Raw genomic sequence first — 23899 nt, forward strand, 5'->3', positions numbered from 1 at the left:
ATATGGCTCCGTGGTTAAGAGCACCGACTACTCTTCCAGAGGTCTTGAGTTCAAATCCCAGCAACCACATGGTTGGCACACAACCATCTGTAATGGGAGCCGATGCCCTCTTCTGGTGTGTCTAAAGAGAATGACAGTGTATATCTGTATGAGTACAGTGTATTCATATACATAAGATAAGTAAATCTTTAGATGCCTGCCCTCTGCCTCATCCTAGGATTAAAGGTGTGTGCCAACACTGCCTGGCTTTTAAAAATGTTTTTATTTAATTCAATATATTAAAATGTTTCCTCTTTCTTGGGGCTGGAACGATGGCTCAGCTGTTCAGAGTATTTGTTGCTCTTGCAGAGGATCCAGGTTCAGCCCCGGCTCTCATATGGTAGCTCACAACCATCTATAACCCTAGTCATGCACAGTAAATAAATCTAAAAGTTAAAAAAAAAATATCTCCATAAATCAATATAAAAGCTATTCATGAAATAATCTACAAGTTTTTTTTTTATTGTGAATCTTTGAAATGCCATATTTCTTTCTTTCCTTTTTTGTTTGTTTATTTGTTTGTTTTGAGACAAAGTTTCTCCGTGTAGCCCCGACTGTCCTGGAACTCACACTGTAGACCATGCTGGTCTCAAATTCAGAGATCTGCCTGCCTCTGCCTCCCAAATCAGTGATGGGATTAAAGATGTGTGCACCACCACCCAGCTGAAATAGCTGTATTTCAGTGATTTCTAGAGACCACAGCTTTAGATCATGTGCTGGGTACTTGAGATCCCAGAATTCTGTATTCAGATGGTCCCTTGCATCTTCAGCCCCTTGCCCATGAGATGCACCAGCCACTTTCCCATGGGCTTGTTGTCCTCGTTAGCTTAAACTCCATTCTGGTGCTCAGGACCCCAGTGATGAGAATCGTGAACAGAGAGAAGAGAGAGGAGGGGCACAGCTGAGGAGGAGGTGGGCTAGGATTCCATAGAAGCAGAAGGGAGGACTGCATAGGCCCTGCTGGCAGAAGGAAGTAGGGGATGCAGTAAGGGGTGCCTCAGTCCACAGACAGGTTAATGGTGCCTGCCTTGTACACAATTGAATTTGCTCTTCTGAGCCTTCTGGCTTTGGGGAAGGGCCTCTTCTCCTGGGAGCCCAGCTGGACTCCTAGAGCCACAGGGCCTGGACCATCTGGGCTTGATTCAATCAGGAGAAATGAAGAACAGTGGCTTCACAGACATCTTTGTGCCCAGAGGAGCTGGGAGCTCAGCTAGGAAAGATAAGGAGAGCTGATGGGGTGGGGGTGGGCTGGTCCCAGGCCTATCCTGGCCCTCTATATCTCCTAAAGAGAGCAAGTCGAAGGGCAGACCCCTCCCTGACTCCTGGAGTAAGCTGCGGTTGCCTGTAATGCATCCTCCCCCGCCCATCTCCCCATGTTTCTAAAAGCTGTTTGTACAATGATGTAAAAGCAGCTGGGACCTAGTTGGTTCTCTCTGCCGATGAAACAGTGAACGTGCTAGGACCTGGGGGGTAGGGAGGATGCTGTGGTGGGAAAGAAACAGACAAACAAAAGAGACTCCATCCTCTCCACTGTACTTTCTATGTTGTATCAGCCCCAACTCTGAGGCCTGGGATGTCTCCTCTGTGCAGGCTCGTGAAACAATAGGACAGGTTGAAAACTGTCTACAGCTCCTAACTGGCATGTTCCTCCAGCCTCTGGACTTGCCCAAGTACTTTCGTCTATTTCAAAAGCTGTCTCCGATCCTCTGTGCTAGCTGCCGCCGAGGCTGACCTTCCCTCTGAGATTTCCCTCCTCGCTCCTCCATGCGCCTCACCTGGGTTTCTGTAGCAAGCTAGATGGCTCTGTGTAGAGCAATAGATAGCGCGTTGGTTCTTTCAGACCACCAATAATTGTTGAGGGCCCAGCACTGTCCTGGGGACAGGGAACACATAAGCAAATAATTAAACCAGGTACTAGAGGAGTGCAGGGAGGGGAATAAATGGAGTAGGGTTCTTATGAAATCAACAGTGGCTGGGGGCAGGGGGAGGGTGTTCTAAAACAGGGAGGTGATGTCTGATCTGAGACCTGACAGCCAAAACAGAGATAGCCCTACAAAGGCCCTGCCTGGGATACGCGGCCTTGTAGAAACAGCCAGTGTTCAAACTCCGAAGCAAACGTTATGTGATTCTGAATCTATGAACGATTCAGAACAGGCAGGTCCAGAGAGACTTAAAGGAGATTTGTGGCTGCCAGGGGCTGGGGGAGGGAGTATGGGGGTGACTGCTAATGGACATGTGGTCTCCCTTTGGGGTGAGGGAAATATTCCGGAACTAGATAATGGTGGAGGCTGGCACAATGCTGTGAGTGCACACCACACATGCAACTGAACTGTGAGCTTTCAAATGGCGAAGTGTGTGGTGCTCACATGTAGGAAGGATGTGTGGAGTTTACCATAAAGCAAAGCCAAAACTCCAAGGCAGCAGAGCTTGCTCTGACCTAGCTGGTACAGCGTGGTGCTAGAGAGGTCAGCGCCATCGTGAGGGCGGGCACGGTGGGCTGGTGAGAGGCTGAATTTCATTGTGGTGCATGGAGATTTCAAACAGGAGAGTAACAGAGTGATAGCGTTCGTTTTGCTTTGATTTGTTCTGTTTTGTGGTGTTTGTGTGGTAGCACAGGCAAGGCCAATGCTGTACCACTGAGCCGCATCCCTCCCGGTCCTGTACTTACTATTCTCGAAAATATTTCTGGCCGTGGTGTGGAGTGTGGAGATGATGGGACAAAAATAAAAAGACCCAGGAAGGAGGCCATCGTAGGGTCTGGGGGGCAGAGGACAGTGGCGGAGGAGACAGAGTAAAGTGTGATGGGGAAGTCGGGGATGTAGGGAATCAAAGGAGAAGAGGATAAAAGAAAGGGAGACAGGGAAACAGCCTCTGCACTTTCAACCTGAGCAACCAAAAGAACAGCTCCCTCAGCCACGGGGATGGGGAAGCCTGTTAGGAGACACGCTGAGGATGCGGTGAGCCTGACCTGTTTATTAGGTACCCACACGGTGACGTCAGTGGACGGTCTAGTGGACTACATGCTGTCTTTAAGGATGACCATCAGACCCCATGAAAACGGGTGCTGAGCATGTTCTTGTGAGTTTCCCCGGGGACAGGTGTGACCAAGTGGGAGCTGGAGCTCAGTCCTAGAGAACAGGGATGCATGGAGATGAGGCTAAGCCAGAGTGAGGAGCTACAGCCAGCCAGAGAGATGGAAATGGCCAAGTCCTGCTTCTGAACTTGGAAGTGTTTCCAGAAGGGACAAGGGGCCTCTTGACTTTAAGGGCAACCTGGACTACGAGAGATCCTGTCTCATACAAATGAAGACCAGGGAGCAAATGAGGTCATAGTTGCCATTGGGTATTGCCTTAGGATTACAGGCCTGCCTTCCCAGTGAGCTTGGGCAATGCTCACACTAGCTGTCATTAAAGGCTGAAGTAGGAGAAGGCTGTGTTCTGCCCTTTGTGGCAAAGGCCAAACAGAGCGTGGGGGCTTGGGTTAGGAATCTGAGATTGAAGGAAGTGGCCAAGGTTCTGGGCCACCCAGAAAATAAATGTTATCATCGATGGAACGTAGCCTTGGGAAAGGAGCCCAGGACTTGGCATATTCTAAGAGGACCTTACCCTCCCCCTGATCCCCTTTGCCTCTCAGGGGGTGATTCATATTCCAATGTATTCCAGCTGAAAAGGGGTCCCACTCAGAGCAGGTGGGAAGCCAGTACATGGAAATTTGATATATTTTGACTAATGCATTTTGAAATTTGAAAACTGCAGACAATTTTATTCAGGATCCATTTTTATACCAACTCATTACTGGGAGAAAAAGGCAAGATTTCAGGTTTCCTGTGAACCTCTGGACCTGTCACTGCTAGGCCCCTCTAAGCAGGCTTGACCTGGTCAGGTCAGCTTTGCATGCAGCCACTGACTGCCTCAACCACCGAGTCCCTGCCGGAAACTCTTTCTTTAGCAACCTCTTTCAAGTATCCCTCTGGGGGTTACTAGTCCAATTTAATCTGACCTTCAGCCCCACCTCTGTCATGCTAACTCCGGCAAATCCGCAGGGCTGGCACTTAAGACAAGTTTTGTGATACAGATGAGGGTTTACACAGAATTTCCACTTCCTTCCCCATCTGCCTTGTCCTTTCTCAGGCCTCCTGAGCCTGAAGCCTAAGGAGTGGAAGTAAATAACAGAGACTGGGGAGGAGGGAGACTGTCCACCGGGGAGCAAGAGATGGTCTCGGAGTGAGCGGTTCTCCTTAAGAGCCAGGGGTCCTCCCATCATGGCTGCCAGCTCCATCTTGTTTGAATCACAGTGGTTACCATCCTGGGCAAATGGCTGTCGTGTGTTGAGCTTCTGTTGTTCTCACTGGTAGAATGGGGGTGTGAATTTGTAATGATTTGGGGGAGCTATTCAAGAAATAAACGTGAGTATCCCTAGGATGCAGGCAGAGCTGGTTTAACACATGCTTCCATCCACTGTCTCCAAGTTCTGGTCTCCTTTGAGTGAGTAGCTCCCAGTTTGGATGGAAAGACAGCAAAGGAAAGGGCTGCCTCTCTAAAAGCCCCGTGGCTGGGGGTCTGCTTGTGTGGCTTTTAAAGCTAAAGGCTGTGACGCTAAACTTCCTAGAAGGTAACTTGTCAGTGTTCATCAAGGCAGCCTGATCTCAATGAAATTGGTCTAAAGAAAGATCAGGAATTTAGACAAAGATGTTTTCGGTGTTATTTAATTTAATTTAACTGACCTTAAAGAATTAATAGATACATTGACACAGTAATAAATCAAAAGTCCCTGGCATATAGAGAGGGGAGTTTCCTTCACCCCAGTCCCACAGTTTCCTGTCAGCCTTGCCTCCTAGGAGACAACAAATATCACCAACTTCTGCCATCATTCTTTTGTCTTGTTTTAATTTTTTGTTTTGTTTTGTTTTGTTTTGTTTTTCGAGACAGGGTTTCTTTGTGAAGCCCTGGCTGTCCTGGAACTCACTCTGTAGACCAGGCTGGCCTCGTACTCAGAAATCCGCCTGCCTCTGCCTCCCGAGTGCTGGGATTAAAGGCATGTACCACCACCGCCCGGGCGTGTTTTAATTTGAAACAGGATCTCACATAGTCCATGCTGGCCTGGGCCTCCTAAGTACTGGAGAACTACAGGCCTGAGTCACCATTCTGCCATAACTTTGTTGGCTTTTTGTTTTAGTTTAAAATTTTTTGGTTTTGTTTTTCCAGACAGGGTTTCTCTAGGTAGTTAGTCCAGGCTATCCTGGAATTCACTCTGTAAACCAGGCTGGCCTTGAACTCAGAGAACCGTGTGCCTCTGCCTCTAAAGTGCTGGGATTAAAGCATGTACCACCACAACCCAGCTAGTTTAAATGTTTCTTATTTTTTTGTTTATGGGTCTTTTACCTGTATGTATGTGTGTGCACCATGTGGATGCATGGTGCCCTTAGAGTCCAGAAGAGGGTATCAGATCCCCTGGAACTGGAGTGACAGAGGGTTGTGAGCTGGGACTTGAACCTAGGACTTCTAAAAGAGCAGCAGGTGCTCTTAATAGCTGAGCCTTATCTCCAGGCCGTCCCATGGATTTGGGGGGCTTTGTTTCATTTTATTTTGTTTTGAGACAGGGTGTGTAGCTCATGCTTGAATTTACTATGAAGCCCTGACTCCCCTCAAAGTAAAGATCCTCCTGCCTCTGTCTACAGCTGCTAGGATTCGAGGTCTTGTACCACATGCTCAGCACAGCCATGATTCATAACAATAAAAAAAGAAAGAGAGACCTAAATGGCCTTAGAGATAAATAAATTATTTTTTTTTTAAAGATTTATTTATTTATTTATTACATGTAATGCACACTGTAGCTGTCTTCAGACCCCCCAGAAGAGGGAGTCAGATCTCATTACAGATGGTTGTGAGCCACCATGTGGTTGCTGGGATTTGAACTTCGGACCTTCGGAAGAGCAGTCGGGTGCTCTTACCCACTGAGCCATCTCACCAGCCCCGAGATAAATAAATTATAATGTATGCGTAAGGTGGGATCATCTCAGTCTCCGGGAATCTTGCCTGTTACTCCTTCGCTCTCCCTTCTATTCATGCTTGGGTAACTGGCCCTGGCTGATTGATGAGAGCTGATTTCCCCACTGCCCTGTGGCAGGGACCACTGCGCCCACAGGGCTCCCTCAGGATCCTCAGTACAGAGCTGCACAGCTGGGTGGAAGTAGAGGGCTGCATATATAACACGATCTCAACTTTATTTCTTTAAATAAAAATTTTATTTAAATTTTATACAGCTCTATATAAACGAAGGAACTATTGAAGGTTCAGCAAGGACCTGCCAACGGTTGTCAAGGGTAATGGCGATGTAGTGATTTTTTTTCCCCCTTCCATTTTACTTCCATACTTTCTACATTACCCCACAACTGGCAAGTATTATTTTAAAATGAAAGTAAATAGTGACAGATGACTTTGAAGGAAAATTGAATCGGTAAAAAGAAAGCTGAGAGACCACCCGGGAAGCCCAGGCTAAATGTAATCTGGGTCAGGCCTCCCAGGCCTGGGGTCTCAAGATGGTCAGCTGAGGGACCCTGGTGACCCTCTTGGGCCAGCAGGGACGGGGAGGAGCCGGAAGCTGAGTACCCAAAGTGCTCCTCTGGGCTCCAAGGGCTGCACAGAGACTGTGTGGGAATCAAAGGATACAGGCATGAGGACTGAGGCCTGACGAACCCAGCTATCATTCGTCCTAGAACAGGAGGCAGAGCACCAAGAGTCCAACAAGAGGCAGGAAGCTTTGGGACCGAGGATGGGCGATGGGATTAGAAAGGCATGTTTGCAAATACTTTCAAATTTACGATGCACACTCACTGGAAACCCCACCCCTGGGTGTCCCTTCCCTGCCTCTTGCCACACCCAATAGCTGACATCACTGGAGAAAGTCCCAAGACCAGGCTGGCTGGAGCTCCTGATAGGTTCCACCCTCCTGCAGAGGGCCCTCGAAGACTAGCTTGCTCGCCCACACCGCCAGATGTCTGTGTCTTTCTCTCTTTTGCCTCCCACCCTCGTCTCTTCCTCCAACCTCAGTGGAGGGTCCCCTGCTTCCTGGGGAAAGTAGAACTTGCCAGTGCTCACTGTAATGTCGTCCCTGTAGGTGTCATGGTCCCCCATTACTGGGAGCAGGTATGCCTCAGATCTCCCTCTATTCGCTGCCCTTTCAGGCTGTCTCAGTTTCTCTCTGACAGTTCCTCTCCTCCTGAATCCTGCTTGTTGGCATGCGAACAGGCTCAATATCTTCCATCTCAAAAAACAAACACTGGGAAGGTGTTGAGAGACAGAGAGCATGGGTAATGGGTGCCCCAGCTTGGCTGGGAAGGGGTAACTTACAATGCTCTACTGCCCAGTAGGGTAGCTGCAGTTGTCAATTAATTGTAAATTTCAAAATAGCTAGTAGAGAGGATTTTAGATGTTCCCAATCCCAACACAAAGAAATGATAAACATTCAAGGCGATGGGTATGCTAATTGCTCTGATCTGATCACCGCACATTGTATACATGTTTTTGAAATGTCAGGCTGTACCCCATAAATATGTACAATTACCGTGCAGTGATTCAAGATAAAAACTATAATTTTAAAAAGCTAAAAACAGAAGGAAATAGCTGCCCTTGACCCCCCCACCCCCACAAGGTCCTTCCTGTTTGTCCAGCCACTTAATGTCAGAGCTTCCTGTGGGAGGGTGGTTTTGGTGTACACAGACACTCCTTCCTCCCTCCTTCCCCATAAGAGGAGTCACCCCTGTCCCACGATGCCATGCAGGGCCACATGCGTGATATTAACCAGTAAGATGTGAGCAGGGATGATACCTGTCTCTTATAACAAACGGAAAAAAAACCACACCAAACCAAAAACAAACAAACAAACAAACAAACAAAAACAGGGTTGGTCTGTCCCTGTGTCTTTTCCCACATAAAGTTAAGCACACAAAGTAGCCACCATTTATTTATTTGTCCCCTCCCCCACCCCTCCCCGAGACAATGTTTCTCTGTATAACAGCCCTAGCTGTCTTGGAACTCATTTTGTAGACCAGGCTGGCCTGGAACTCACAGAGACACAGAGATTCACCTGCCTCTGCCTCCCAAATGCAGGGATTAAAAGCATGAGCCACGAACTAACCAGTACCCCAGAGCTCTTGACTCTAGCTGCATACGTATCAAAAGATGACCTAGTTGGCCATCACTGGAAAGAGAGGCCCATTGGACACGCAAACTGTATATGCCTCAGTACAGGGGAACGCCAGGGCCAAAAAAATGGGAATGGGTGGGTAGGGAAGTGGGGGGGAGGGTATGGGGGACTTTTGGGATAGCATTGGAAATGTAATTGAGGAAAATATGTAATAAAAATATTAAAATAAATAAATAAATAAATAAAATTAAATTAAAAGGAAAAAAAAAAAAGCATGAGCCAGTCCCCCCATACCCTCCCTCCCCACTCTTTCATCCAAACCTTTGGGCTTCTAAGACTTACACTTGGTCTTCTATGCAGGCCTGGTTCTTTGTGTTCTACTCCCTCTTCCCATAATGAAGGAGCCATGAGTGAAGGAGCTGTGTCTCCTAATGTTGCCAAGATAACCATGAGCCCACCCTCTCCCTAAAATGGAGGGGAGTGGAGGGACAGGTGCAGAACCGGGGTGATCAGCAGGTAGAGGCTACACTCATAGCCTGGGTATCAGTCCTGAATGCCATTCACTGACAGCCAGGGATGGATGGGTGGTTCTGTGGAGCTGGAAACAAGGGCTGCTGGCAGAGAGCTGCTGCTTCTCCTTTCATTGGCTGCTCAGGTTGGCAGCATCCCCCCTCACAGCACCCTCTCCTTCATGTCCCTCAACCTCCCCATACAGGCATCTCCATAGATAGTTGTCATCCCTTCAAAGGTCCCCTGCCCTGCCACACACACCCAGCATAGTGGCACTTACCCATCAGGTTCCAGGTGCACTCAATTTGCTATCGTTTGTGGGGAGTGGCAGTTGGCTTCACAAGGCTCCTAGGCTGGAGGCAAGTCTGGAAAAGCTCCTGGGAAGGATGGATGCTCAGAAACCTGCATCCCTGTTTGCAGGGCGTGGCAGCACATGCCTGTATTCCAGAACGTGGTGGCAGGAGGATCAGGAGTCCCAAAGCTTAGGGCCTTTCCTGGCTACATGAGGTTCTGTTAAAAAGAGGAGGAGGAGGAGGAGGAGGAGGAAGAGGAGGAGGAGGAAGAGGAGGAGGAGGAAGAGGAGGAAGAGGAGGAAGAGGATTAGTGGTGGTGGTAAAAGGGAGGGACAGATGGAGGGAAACCCACAGCCTCAACCTGGGGCCCTCAAACCTAGCAGAAGATTTGAGTAACATGAGGGCACACAGTGAGCTGGGGTGCGGGCATGGGATGCTGGGAGAAGTAGAGAGCTCATACGCCTCATGTTTTCCACAGAGAGCTGTTAGGCACAGATGGGGATGACAGACTGGGACAGAGGACAGAGTAGAAAGCCAAGAAACCGTCCAAGGAAGGGTCTTAGCCCTGGGTTAAGTGCCTCTCAGCATCTGCTCTCTTAAGAGCTCTGGATTCTGGACCATCCTGAGTTGGGGTGAAAGCCAAGATGTCTTGGCAGTCTGGAACCACAGTGACACAATCTCCCGTGCAGGCTGCTCAGGTCTCAGGTGCCCAGCCAGGCTCACTATGCTCTCCTTACCTATTCCCATACCTACCCTTATTGGAGAGATTTTTGTGCCCATCTGGAGTTGCCTAGGTGAAATGACTCCCACTGGCATGGGTCATAGCTTGGGGGAGTGCCTCAATACAGAGCTATACAGGGTAGGCTCCATCCCTGCCCCTACAGCACACCCCTGCAGGCAAGGTTAGGCCTAATGGGCAGGATGTGCTGCCCAAATTGCTCTCAGGAGAAACTGTCAGTCCAATTAGCATGGGGCTGCCAACCCCAGACAGACAAAAGCCAAAATGGTAGCTACCCATTCCTCAGCTGAGGGGAATCCTGGTACTGGGAGAACCTGCACAGGGTGTTTGATTCCGAGTGTGAGGAGAGCAGGTGCTGAAAGCAATGAGGGTAAGGACCAAGATAAGAGGCCTCAGAGACATTCCCTATCTTCAGTATGTGCTGCCTCCATGTGGGATACTGTGCCTGGGGTGCTGTCCCTGGGATACTGGGCCTGGGGTGCTGTCCCTGGGATACTGGGCCTGGGGTGCTGTCCCTGGGATACTGGGCCTGGGGTGCTGTCCCTGGGATGCTGGACCTGGGATGCTGGGCCTGGGGTGCTGTCCCTGGGATGCTGGGCCTGGGATGCTGGGCCTGGGGTGCTGTCCCTGGGATGCTGGGCCTTGGATGCTGGGCCTGGGGTGCTGGGCCTGGGATGCTGGGTCGGGGTGCTGGGCATTGAGTGCTTGGACCTGGGGTGCTGGGCCTGGGATGCTGGGTCGGGGTGCTGGGCCTGGGATGCTGGGCCTGGGGTGCTGGGTCTGGGGTGCTGGGCCTGGGATGCTGGGTCTGGGGTGCTGGGCCTGGGATGCTGGGCGTGGGATGCTGGGCCTGGGGTGCTGGGTCTGGAGTGCTGGGCCTGGGATGCTGGGTCGGGGTGCTGGGCCTGGGGTGCTGCAGGATAAAAGGGCCCTGGGTTGTCACTCTCAGTCTCCAGAGGTAGATGTGAGTTTATGTGCATGAACTCAGACACATGCAAATGCCTAGCAAACACAACCATGTCTCCATCCATATGCAACAGGCCAACACCTGTGTACACATAAACACCTCAGGTACACATCTACACAGACATGCACATAAATACAGAGCTCAAATATCCACTAGCACACACTAACACTCTGAGTTCAGCCCTCATTCCTGGACTGCAGGCACAGAGCCATAGTATGATATTATACTAACGTGTGTGTGTGTGTGTGTGTGTGTGTGTGTGTGTGTGTTTCCTCCTTGACTGCTCCCCCACTAAGATTTTTAATTTGGGTGGCAAGTCAAGTGGGTTTCTCTATGTAGCCTTGGCTGTCCTAGAACTCACTTTGTAGAATAGGCTGGCCTCAAACTCACAGAGCTCCATCTGTCTTTGCCTCCCAAGCACCTGGATTAAAGATGTGCCCCACCATATCTGGCTTCCTCTCTTCATAAACCCAGACATTTCTGTTTGAAAGGTTTTGGTCCTGGCCCCTTTTAGAGTGACTAACTTTTTTTTTTCTTTAGCATTATTCCAGTTTAGTGCTGAAAATCCCATACCTTGGGAAACTCCCCAGTCCCAGTCTATTTCCCCTTGCCCAGGAAAGGACTGGTATTGGGTCCTTCTCAGAGTGCTCATCCAACAAACGGTCACTTCCTTGATGGGCCTAAGGAGTCTTGATGTGAGCCAAGTTCAGGTGTCTGTTCTCCTGAAGGCTCTGAGTCTCCCAGGACTAATTACAACCAACATTTATCGAGCACCTACTATGATCCAGGCCCCAGGCTTGAGCCTAGGGCTTCCTGAGTGTCATCATTCAATTCTCCAGAGACTTGAGAAGGTAATTCCCTCCCCCAGAACTGTTAATGAGCACCTACTGTGTGCAGGGAGCACACTCATCAGAACAAAGTGGCAGCGGACATAAAGGAAACAAGTGACTTATGTCGTGCTGTCCAAGAGGTCGCGTGCTGTAGAGTAAAATGTCCCAGGAAAGAAGCTCCTTGCAAATCGCTGCTCAAGAGTGGCTTCTCTGGGAAGCAGCCCTGCAGACACACTGGGAACCGGTCCAGGTAGATGGAACAGCATGGACAAAGGCAGGAGGGAGGCTGAGGGCTGGCATGTGGGAGGGACGGCAGCAAGGTCTGTGTAGCCAGGGAGAGGCAGGGCCTCTGGGCTGGGAGAAAGACCTGGGGCAGCTTCTAGTTAGATGGGCACTCTGGAGGATGCAGACTAAGGAGCAGCCCTTCCTGACTCACTTTCCCTGGACTACCCTAGTTCCTGTTGAAGGAGGTGTAGGGGTGAGGAGGCAGGGCTTGCGGGGGGGGGGGGAGGGCATCCAGGAGGCTACTGGGTGAATGGTAGCAATAGCGAGTATGATAAGTGGATAGATACTGGATACATTCTAAAATCTAGCCAGCAGAATTTCCCCAGAGTGAGCCACGGTGATTCTGAGGTGTTCCTCCCAGGCAGCTGATGTAAAGGGACCATCTTTACCCAAGATGGAGAAGTTGTGAACGGAGGAGGCCGGAGAGGAAGAGAAGAGCTTGGTTTGGATGGTTTCAGTTAGACAGATGGAGATGTGGGAAGGGCAGGTGGGTACCAGTATCTGTGGGCTGGAGGACTGGCTGAGCTTCCAATGACTGCCCCATTTTGCAGGTGAGGAAAACGAGGCTCCTGCAAGCATTAAAAGGAGCAGCCAGGATTCAACTTAGGCCTCTGGCTCCACAGCCCTGTTCTACTCACAGCCATGGATAGGAGGCTGCCGGCCGCTCTGCACAGCAGTGGAGGCTGAGATGGGAGCCCAGCTGTTCCCTGGCCAGCTTTCTTGTCTTCAGGGCCGAGCCAGGAAGGAGCCTGTGTTTAGAACACAAGTGGCACAAGTGCCAAGTGGCCTGAGGCGCCAGCAGCCCCAGGAGTGCAGCTGGCCTGGCCTGAGGCCGCCATCCCCACAGCAAGAGAGCATTCGGTTAACATCGATTGCTCAGAGAAGAGCAGCTGGCCAGGCTGGGGGCAGGGAGGGAGGACTGAAGGCCAGAGAGATTGGCTACATGGCCAAGAAGCAGCCTACAAAGCTTCAGAGAGACCCACTGACCTGCCCAGGGGCCATGGGGATGCCTCTACTTAGGGGTAGAGGGGCAGCCCCTTGGGTGCTAAGCTGCAGCAGCTGTCCTGACACTTTGGAGCCTGAGAAAGCTGACCAGCCCTATTCGAGGCTGCTCTACCTACTCCAGGCATCAGGGAGCTGGCTAGAGCCCCAGCCTGAAGGCAGGGTAGCTTGGTAGGACCTGTCCCCCTGCTGTGTTCTCCAGCTGCAACCAGCCACTGATGCTCTGGGCACCTCATTTTCTTCTGTGCAAATGTGGCTTCCGGAAGGGCTTTTCATTAAAGACATATTCCCAGCGTCAGATCTTCCTCGTTAGTTCTGGTGGCCAGGGTGCTACAGGGCCCCTACTAAACTGGCTTGTGAGGTCTGGGTTTAGCAGACAGGCCCTGTTGATGCTGGTTCTGGTGCCAAGCTCTCTGGCCACCCGAGCCCAGCTGAGCTGAGGTTACAGTATTCCTTGGAGGCTCTGCACCATTAGAGGGGGTGAGAAGCACAGGCCCTTTCCCACCCCAGTGCCTTTGCACATGCTATTCCGCTGCCTTAGCCTTGCCACCTATCCTACCAGGTCTGGTCCCATGGGACCATGGTGAGGTGGCTTTTCATGCTCAGCTTGGCAGGAAGAGTTTGGGGCTTGCCAGCTGACCCAAGGCCACTGCTAGCTCCCTTGCTTGCATGCCTTCTGTTGAGTGTGTGCTGAGGTCTGAGCAGATTCCCCTCCCAGCCAAGGCAGCTGAACAGAGCAGACCCTTCTCAGCCCTAGTTCAAAGGTCAAAAACTCTGGCAGGTTGCAGAAGGGCTGGTGTTACAGAGGGGATCAGTGACCAAGCAATGCTGACTGGTAGCCCAGGGATAGCAGAGGCTTTCCTTAGGCCCCTCTCTTAATTTCCCCTATACTCTCCTGGTACCCACCAGGGTATTGCCACCGCATATGCAAATGGGGCATGATGCTCATTGTCAAGCCCTTCCCACACTGTCTTCCATGGCTCTCCTAGACTAGGGGGCAAGTATGAATGGAAGAAGGAATGACGGAGGCTGTAGAGCCCCTTGGGAGCTCACGTGCGTGGGAGGCCGGAGGCTTGAGAGTAACGAAGCAGAACACGATGAAGGGCACCTCCTGGAGGGGAAGGAGAGTGGAACTGGGTCTTCTCCCTTCCGCCCCCTCAAGTAGAAGGCAGCCCTGCCCAAGAGGCGCTTGATGAGTCTGGCAGAAGAGGTGCAGGGCCCCTCCACAGAGACTTGGATTCCTGCTAATTTGCAATGTTAAAATGCATGGCAAAGGCTCCATCCTCATTGTTGGTACATTAATCAGGCAATCAGTGGGGCGGGGCTCCCAAGGGCCTCATAGAGGGGGCATAGAAGGCGCCATGGTGATACAGTGCTTGCCTCCCTAGGAAGAAACCTGCTGGTGACAATCCTAGGATTGGCACCTACTGACTCAGGCAAGGAGTCCAGAAGTGGCCAGGGCTGACTAGGACAGCTTGCTCAGGGTCCTGGAGTAATACCACTGGCTTTCAAAGACATGGATGCAGAGTGGCTGAGCCCCTCAACACCCCCCCCCCATTAGAAGAGATGGAGGCTTGGAAGGTTAACATCCCTGGCATGTGGAAAAATACTAAAGGACAGAGACCAGCTGTCCTGAGCCTACATCCTATTAGTATGCTTCCAGAAGAGCACTTCACTGCAGGAAGTGACTGTCCTACAAGGACAAGGTCCTTGTGGTCCATTGCCTTAGGCCTCCTAGTGATGATAGCCTTGAGATAACAGGGGAACTGAGCCTGGTTCTGCATCAGGTCTTGGCTAGAGTCCCTTTGTCCCCCCATTGCCCTTTTAGAGGGAAAACCCCAGTCCTACCTTCATGCCGTTCTGCCGCCTGCCTCCTCCACTTGCCACGGTATGTTTATAAACTGGTTACTAAGTCCACACCTGAGGTTTGGTTCAGTTTGATTTTTTTTTTCCTAAATAGAGCTGTAGCCTGTATTCCTTGGAGGCCCCTATGTAAGGGGGGTAATCTCCCCAAGGGACTTCCAGATTCTTTTGGGGTGCACAGAGACAGAGCAGCCACAGTAGGTGGGAGAACACAGGGGAAGTTGAGGGTACAACAAAAGCCCTCTGTAAACTCCGATGAGCTGTACAAATGTCGAATGGTATTAGTGATAAGCCCACTGCAACCCCTACCTGCCTGCAGCTGCAGGCCGGGGAAGAAAAGCTTTCATTTTCACAGGACCCCCCAGTGAAGAAGGCTCTGCTGTGTCTCATCCAGCATAAAATGTGGGGCAAGCATCATGAATGTCCTTGAACCTAGAGTCCAGGCTTTCCCAGGGGACCGTTGGGAAAGGTTCTGGCAAGAATGGCCTTCCTGGAAGAGAGGGTGCAAGCCAAGCAGGGAGGTTGGAGCTGTGGGTCTGTGGACTGTGCAGCCAGTGTGAGTGCTGGTGGCACAGGGCAGGCTCCCCTCCCTCCGACTGTGCCTCCCTCTGCAGCACAGGATCCCTAGGACAGAGGCTGGCAGGCTGGAGGCCACACCCAGGATGCTGAGGAGGAAGATCGACAGAGTAACATCTAGACACGTTTTGGAGCAGGAAATTGAGGCAGAGATGGTTATAGCCTGCATGCTGTCTAAGGGCCGGTGGGCAGAAAGCACTGCAGAGGGCCTGCAGGGCATGGCCCGGCCCAGAAAGGGGTCCTATGCTGTGCCACCCCTGCTGCTGAGGTCATAATTGCTCTGAAATCACAACTGAACCCAATTATGCAAAAACTAAATTATATGCGATGATTTTTATGTGCTAGAAACATTCTAGCTGAAGCCGGGTGATTACAGGGACGAGAAGCAGCTGCCACTCTCTGGGAGCCCATAACTCCCAACAGCTGGGAGCTGTCAACTTACGATGCTGTTTCTGTTGGGAATGGGGGGGGGCGTCAGAAGTCAAGGTGGCAACCTACTCTGCCAGGGGCCTGGGCAGTCCCTGGGCCTGGGACCCCAAGTGGGAAGCCTGGTCAGAAGGTCCCTGCTCCTTCCACTTGCTCTGAGCACAGCTAGCAGCAAGAAGATTCAGCTCAGCTCATATTCCCCCAGGGGCCCTGGCTCTCCCAAGAGTCCCAGCTGAACAAGCTGGAAAAGAAGGGGCAAGAGGCCAACTGAGGCGACATAGGTCGTGGCTGCCTGGCCCTTCAGGGTGGGCGCCCGTAGGCCTGGAGCCTGTCCCCATCTTCCTGACGCGCCTGCTGGGCCACTTGGGGCAGCTGTGACCCTGGAAAAAGGCAGGTAATGACAATCGTCCATAATGAGGCGGCTTCCATAATGAGCATAGGCCTATTACCCGACCACAGGCTGGACACATCCGAAAATAATTATTTTAAGGATCCATTAACGAATGCCTAATTAATGCCCAATTAGAGGGAAGCTACAGAGGAAATGCTCTGGACAGTCAAGAGGCAAGGCCCGGTTTTACAGCCACAGCCTGGCAATCTCCAGCACAGGAGGGGGGGGTGTGAATGGGGGAGAGGAGCATGCAGCCTCGATCTGGCAGTACTGTGAACCCCAAGGGAAGCCTCGTGCGTCAGCCCTGGTGTCACTCACAGCCCCTCACAGAAATGTGCCTTGTCTGTACACACAGCCCTGTGAACTGTGTTTAACTCATGAGGAAACAGCCATGGAGGAGTTGTAGGTTTGAAGTTTTTGTACCACAGTGTGAAAGAGGCGCTTATTGAGGCATGCTTTGGTACCATGGACTCAATGCTTTCTTTATTTTGAGGAATTATTTAAATAAAGTGATCATTCAGGACTCCAGATTTGCTTTGTTAGAGTCATTCCTTGCTAAGGCAGCTAACAGTGAGCGAGTGGCAGAGCCGGACCCAGAGCCGGAGGCCGACTCGCCTGTGTTCACAAGTGTGTTCCACCCTGCGGTGGGGCTGACAGTCTGAAGAAGTGTTCGGATGGAATTAGAGACTTTAGGGACAGAGCTAAAGAGGTGAGGAGATAATGTGGGCCTTGGCCCCAAATGCCCTGTCCAAGGGACCCCTGCATACAATACAGAGGACAGAACCTCTGTGAGCCAACAGAGTCATTTGCCAGTCCCCCATTCCACCCTCTGTTCCCCATCTATCTCCACCTCCTCTGGGCAGCCCCTCACTGCTGTTCTGTCTCTCCCCACCAGGGTGCTGTGTGGAATTGCTGCTGTTGCTGCTCGCTGGAGAGCTACCTCTGGGTGGTGGTTGTCCTCGAGACTGTGTGTGCTACCCTGCGCCCATGACTGTCAGCTGCCAGGCACACAACTTTGCTGCCATCCCGGAGGGCATCCCAGAGGACAGTGAGCGCATCTTCCTGCAGAACAATCGCATCACCTTCCTCCAGCAGGGCCACTTCAGCCCCGCCATGGTCACCCTCTGGATCTACTCCAACAACATCACTTTCATTGCTCCCAACACCTTCGAGGGCTTTGTGCATCTGGAGGAGCTAGACCTTGGAGACAACCGACAGCTGCGAACGCTGGCACCCGAGACCTTCCAAGGCCTGGTGAAGCTTCACGCCCTCTACCTCTATAAGTGTGGACTGAGCGCCCTGCCCGCAGGCATCTTTGGTGGCCTGCACAGCCTGCAGTATCTCTACTTGCAGGACAACCATATCGAGTACCTCCAAGATGACATCTTTGTGGACCTGGTCAATCTCAGTCACTTGTTTCTCCATGGTAACAAGCTATGGAGCCTGGGCCAAGGCATCTTCCGGGGCCTGGTGAACCTGGACCGGTTGCTGCTGCATGAGAACCAGCTACAGTGGGTTCACCACAAGGCTTTCCATGACCTCCACAGGCTAACCACCCTCTTTCTCTTCAACAACAGCCTCACTGAGCTGCAGGGTGACTGTCTGGCCCCCCTGGTGGCCTTGGAGTTCCTTCGCCTCAATGGGAATGCTTGGGACTGTGGCTGCCGGGCACGTTCCCTGTGGGAATGGCTGCGAAGGTTCCGTGGCTCTAGCTCTGCTGTCCCCTGCGCGACCCCCGAGCTGCGGCAAGGCCAGGATCTGAAGCTGCTGAGGGTGGAGGACTTCCGGAACTGCACAGGACCAGTGTCTCCTCACCAGATCAAGTCTCACACGCTTACCACCTCTGACAGGGCTGCCCGCAAGGAGCACCATCCGTCCCATGGGGCCTCCAGGGACAAAGGCCACCCACATGGCCATCCGCCTGGCTCCAGGTCAGGTTACAAGAAGGCAGGCAAGAACTGCACCAGCCACAGGAACCGGAACCAGATCTCTAAGGTGAGCTCTGGGAAAGAGCTTACCGAACTGCAGGACTATGCCCCCGACTATCAGCACAAGTTCAGCTTTGACATCATGCCCACCGCACGACCCAAGAGGAAGGGCAAGTGTGCTCGCAGGACCCCCATCCGTGCCCCCAGTGGGGTGCAGCAGGCATCCTCAGGCACGGCCCTTGGGGCCCCACTCCTGGCCTGGATACTGGGGCTGGCAGTCACTCTCCGCTGAGGACCCAGGGCTCCGTCACCCAGCACTGCCACATGTCCAGCAAGGAACAGAATTTTTTTCTTCTTTTCTTTCTTTCTTTCTTTTTTTTTTCCTAAGTGGAAGATCTGCTGGGTTTCAGGAAAAGGCTGCTGAAGCCTTCAGCCACCGTCTGGACCCTTCCTGGTGGATTATAAGCCCAAAATGTACAGCCGTAGACGGGAAGGGTATCACGTCTCACTCGGCTGTCCTGACCGAGCGCCTCTGGACCGTATCCACTCCAGCACAGTGGTCAAAGGCACGCAAAGTGAGTCATTAGTGGTGTCGGGACATGCGCCCCTTGAAGAAGCTGGGCTCTGCGGAAGCCTGGTCATTTGGAGAGAAGGGCTGAAGGACCCTGCTGGTTTTGGAAGGAGCAGGACTCAGAACAAGGCTCTCCCAGAGCCAGCTGGGGCAACCAGCAATCTCAGAGCACTCTTGGCTCTTGTCTGAGATCACTTAGTTAACCTGCCCTGTCCAACCCTATGCCACCCTCAGTCCCTATCCATGGGGGTAATGCCTCTCATTCCTGACGTCTCAGGCAGCCCCCGGCAGACCTGCTGGGGTCCAAGAACCAATCACCAAAGGAGAGATCGCCAGTGGATGACATTTAGAACTGTACTCGCAATGAGAGTCACACAGAAGGTGCAGTTTTATACCTATGTCCACTTATATATATCCTCACTCTGCCCACACACCCACATAATATATATATATATATAAATATATAAATGCACAGGTCCCCCAACCCACTCCTTACCAAACTGTATGTCTTATCATGTTTATAAACTATACGGGAACCTATATTTGCTCAATTAAGGACTGTATCGGTAACTTCTAGCAAGAAAAAAAAAAACAAAAAACTGCGGCAATTTTGTTCAGAACCCCAGCCAGCAACAATAGTCCCTGGGCTTGCTGGGGGCAAAGGTGTCAGTGGGAAGAGTCGGGAAGGAAGAGAAGCAGCAAGAATCACTTCAGGGGACCAACATTCTTAGATACTTAGAACATCACCTCGTTTTTATATGCAACACACGCCTGTCTGGCACCCCGGAGCACCCCGTCACCCCTACTGTAGAAGCTGCAGACATTAGCGAGAGAAGTGGATGTCAGGGTGCTGGAGGCAAGCTAGGCGGAGCTGGGGAAGAGGTTTCTGGGGTTTTCAAGCTGGCAGACAAGGCAGCGTCTACAGTGTTAGTCCAATGGGTTGGATGGACAATGTCCTTCTTAGCACTTTGTGCAGGCCAGGGAGGCTCTGAGCTCTGGCCTCAGGAGAGGCTTTAGCTGCAGTTTTAACATCTAGGCTCTTTGGCCAGTGACCTACTGAGGGCCCTGAGTAGTCTGGCAGTGGGAAAAAAATCTAGTGGCCTTAGCAGATGAGGGTGTTTCAGTAGCCATCTCAGGAACCCTGTATCACAGTGGTCCTGCTCCTCCTGGATGACCCCAGGACGGGCAGAGGTCAGAGGGCCAGACTCAGGGGTCAGCCCAGAAGGCAGCCTGCAGGCAAGCCCAGTCAGGGAATAGGGCTGTTGGCCCAAGGGTTTCTGGCAAGCACAGTCTCTTGTGCTCTGCATAGACAGACCTGAATTCCCTACCAGAGAGGATACCTGAGGAGTAAGAAATGCTGAATCCAATTAAGAGAGAAAAATAATAATAAAAATTCTCTTGGACAAGAACCCTGTTTTTTATTTCCTAACCCCGCATTCCTAATGGGGTGGCAGATCCTGGGCTTTGGTGGGGTGGGCGAGCCTGGCCAAGCTTGACTCTGAGAACACAGCATGCTTTTTGGCAGGAGGAGCCAAAGGGAGCACTGACTCACAGGAACACACAAGAACATGCACTCTCCCTTTCTGTCTCTGTCACACACACACACACACACACACACACACACACACACACACACACACGGCACTTCCCTCACCCACATAGACACAATTTACTTCCCACATCCTGGCTACCCAGCTCAGTGCCATCTCCTTGTCTTTCCCCTGCAGAAGGAGAAGGAACGAGCTACTTCCAAGCTTGCCCAAGAGCCGCAGCTGCTGAATAGCTGCTGGTTCTGGCGTCAGCACAAAGGCAACAGCGGCCAGTTCTTGAGCTTCAAGCTTCTCCCAGGAGTCCAGGAACTGACCGGGAGAGCAGAGGGCAAGGGCCCGGAAGCTATGTGTGCCTCTCTCGTATCTCTGCAGATCGAGAGCAGAGGGCTGTTTTTAGTACAAGATTTGGTGCTTTAATGAAAGGGGGCCTTGTGCCCCAAAACACATCACTGCCATCCTGCCTCTGAGCCTGACGGTTTGCTTACTCTTGCCCAGGCCAATGCTCGTGTCCCTTAAAATTCAAGCAAGTTGTTATGTTGTTGATTTCATTTCCAACCCCAGGCAGCAAGGCCCTCAGTGGGAAAATCACAAGTCTGAGCTCTTTATTAAATTTTTAAAAAAAGACTTAGCAAGTCCTATATGGAAGAAGTGATGGCCAGCAGAAGGACAGTAATGTCTCCTAACGGCTCTGCCGCTGTGTGCCAGCACAATCCCCAAGGCTGAGCTTTGTCCAGGCTGGACAGTGTGGCCCAGGACATTGGGTGTATTTTTGGAGCTTCCTCCCCCAGGGGGTAGAAGGATCGGAGGCTGATGACATCATCTGTCACTCAGCAGCTCATATGCTACTCGCAGTTAGGATGACACCATTGTCCCAAAACATCAGAACGGTTGGTTCTCAGGAGCTAAATGGAGCCTCTCTTAAGCAAGACCAGCTACTTCTGCCACCAGCCATTCAGGGTAGGGTGCTGTGGAGTCTTGCTCCCCTAAAGGATGGTGTCATCCCTTCTTGTCCCTGATTTTCAAAAACAAAGCAAAACAGTCCTTCTGACGTGTTTTTAAGTTCGTGAAAATTTTTTTTTCTTTTCTTTTCTTTTTTTCTCTTTTTTTCTTTTTTGAGACAGGACCTTGAGCTCACTATGTAGACAAATGTGCCCTTGAACTCCTGATCTTCCTGCCTCTACTTCCCAAAGTAGTACTGACTCTTGATCTATGGACTTTTAAAAAAAATGTTATATATATATATATATATATATGTATATATATATATATATATATATATATATATATATATATCTCAGTTGGTCAAGTGCTGTTTGAGCAGGAGGCTCTGCTTGCCTGCAGGTGCCCAGCATTCCTGTAAAACCACTAAGCACTGTGTCCTCCTGTGACCCCGACACTGGGGAGGCAGGAACAGGAGGGTCCTTGGGACTTGCTGTCCAGGCAACTCAGGAAGTTCCATGTTCAATGCAAAAAATAAGGTTGAAGGCCAGCAAGGTGGCTCGGCAGATAAAGACACTAGCTTTGCAAACCTGACTACCAGAGTTCCATCCACAGAACCCACACGAACATGGTAAGAGAGCATCCTCAGACCACAGACATCCTCTGATTGCCGTGAGGGCTTAACACACCCACACACATCACACCACACACTAATAGTAATAATTATAATTTAAATGAAAATAAGGCAGAGAGGGATTGAGGAGGAGACCTTTGGCCCCCACACATATGCACAGCTTACATCTTGCACCCACACATGTATACATTGCATAATGAACCCCAAAGCTTTTATAGAAGTGTATTCTGCATGTTAAACACACCACACACCTATGCCCTCCCCCTTCATGCCCCTCCCACTTCCCCTCAGTCCCTTTTGTCTCCTTAGAGAGTTTTACTTCCAATTTCTTTTTTTAAAAATTATTTATTTTATGTGCATTGGTGTTTATGTGCGTGGATATCTGTGTGAGGGTGCCAGATCCCCTGAGACTGGAATTACAGACAGTTGTGAGCTGCCATGTGGGTGCTAGGAATTGAACCCAGGTTCTTTGAAAGAGCATCCAAGTGCTCTCAACTGCTGAGCCATCTCTCCAGCCCCCTACTTTCATATCATACAAACATACATGCATATATACATGACTTGATAGGCCTTTATAGAATGTAAAAAAAAATGAAAGAAGATACATGCTACTTGCTTTTTGAGATGGATTTACTTTACGTAATACTCCTCTTGCCAGTTGGCCTTCTGCTGCTTTGTTGTTGTTTGTTGGAGACAAAGTCTCACATAGCCCAGGCTGGTCTCAAGCTAGCTATGTAGCTGAGGATGGCCTTGAACTTCTGCTCTTCCTGACTGTACCTCCTGAATGTTGAGAATACCAGCATGAACCACCACGCCTGGGTTCTGTAGTGCTGGGGATGGAACCCAGGCCCTTCCTTGCACATGCTAGGCAAGTACTCTAGCAACAGAGTTACCTCCCAGCCCATTCTGCCATTTTCCGCTCAGCACTGTGTGGGAACCCCAGGGGAGACCATCCCTTTCCTTATCTCACCTCCCACCAGGCAGTCTTCTGTACTACAGTGACAGAGAACATTGCCAGCCTAGTGGAGACATGGGGTGGCCCCTGGCATCCTCAGATAAGCTTACAAATGGACCAGCCATTGTCTAGGCTTTGGGGACAGGAAAATGAGAAAACAGGCTCTCTAAGGAGCTGAGAGAGCCGTGAGTGTTCTCAACCAGTGTAGAACTGAGCCTGTGTTACTGTGTTACTGAGCTGCAGAACAAGGGGCTCAGCTGGGGTTGGAGAGTCGGAGAGGGCTTCACACACACTCCCAACCCGTCCCCGCCACTATCACAGTCTCAGAAGAAAGAGGGGCAGCTAGAGAAGACAGTGGGGGAGGGTTAGGCTGATGGTTAGTGGCACACAGTAGCTCAGCCTTTGAGGTCTCTATAAACCTCAAATTATGGATGGGATTTTGTTTGCTGGGGTGCCGGGAGACTGGTTAGGTAAGGGGAGACCCAGGGAGCCCCACTCAGGGACTCTGCCTCTGCCTGGAACTCGAGGGGATGTGTGGCTTCCCTGCATGGGCTCTTCTTCACACCCCAGCCTCTTCATGAGCACATGGGCTCCCATGGCACCCTTACCCGCTGTTCCTCAACTGCGGGTTTCATTATCACCACTTGCCTCTTGGGCTCAGCCAGCTTGTTCCTTGTGCCAAAAAACTGGAGTGCTCACTGGAAATCTGCCTGGGCCACAGGCCCGTTCCCAGACACCTGCTGCTTCCAAGCTTAGACTGCCTCCCATATTGCTTAGCATCCACAGCCTCTGTTCCATGCTCTCCCATTTGCGTGCCATGGCTCCTTCTTCAGCTGGCCAGACACCCCAGCTGCAGGGAGCCACGGGCAACCCCAGGACTCCCCCCTCCAAGCTCCGCCCTCCTGCTAGGCATGTCTATTACCAAAGAGCCAAGAACCCCACGTGGGCAAATGTTGCCCAACATTAGCAAATCACCTAGCACTCCACAGGTGTGGGGGGGGGCCCAGGAGCCTGGGAGCCAATGCCCCCGCATTGGTGAGGGAGCCAGGAAGGCTTCTCTGTGGATCAGGACAGGCTGTAGAGTTGAGTTTGCTGGACACTGCGTTGGGAAAGCTCCGTTATTGCCTCCTCCGCTGCCTCAGTTCAGCCCCCACTGGACTGGGAAGGACCTGGCTACAAAGGGGCCAGACCCTCCTCTCACACTGACGTGGAAGAAGCCAGCCTTTCTTTTCTTGAAACAATCTTATGTTTTTCTT

At 51.3% G+C, this 23899-nt stretch overlaps 1 protein-coding gene and 1 long non-coding RNA gene across 4 annotated transcripts in view; one reads left to right on the plus strand and one right to left on the minus strand.

Annotated features, from left to right (window-relative positions):
• Positions 1-19974, plus strand: part of Rtn4rl1 (reticulon 4 receptor-like 1) — a 73777-nt gene extending 53803 nt beyond the window's left edge. The window contains exon 2 of one of the 2 annotated variants that reach the window (NM_177708.5): positions 16962-19967. In NM_177708.5, coding sequence (NP_808376.1) covers positions 16962-18286 — 1325 coding nt within the window. In that variant the 3' untranslated portion in view covers positions 18287-19967. Of the gene's footprint in view, positions 1-16961 lie in introns of both variants that reach the window. The other variant, XM_006533225.2, reaches the window with a different exon arrangement.
• Positions 6269-23899, minus strand: part of Gm35117 — a 43605-nt gene continuing 25974 nt past the window's right edge. Inside the window, exons 2-4 of one of the 2 annotated variants that reach the window (XR_001780267.2) lie at positions 8975-9204; positions 6708-6796; positions 6269-6342 (exon numbers count right to left, since the gene is read on the minus strand). This is a non-coding gene — a long non-coding RNA (predicted gene, 35117). Of the gene's footprint in view, positions 6343-6707; positions 7318-8974; positions 9205-23899 lie in introns of both variants that reach the window. The other variant, XR_001780266.2, reaches the window with a different exon arrangement.

Source organism: Mus musculus, chromosome 11 (genome assembly GCF_000001635.26).
Source record: "Mus musculus strain C57BL/6J chromosome 11, GRCm38.p6 C57BL/6J".
Lineage (NCBI taxonomy): Eukaryota > Metazoa > Chordata > Mammalia > Rodentia > Muridae > Mus > Mus musculus.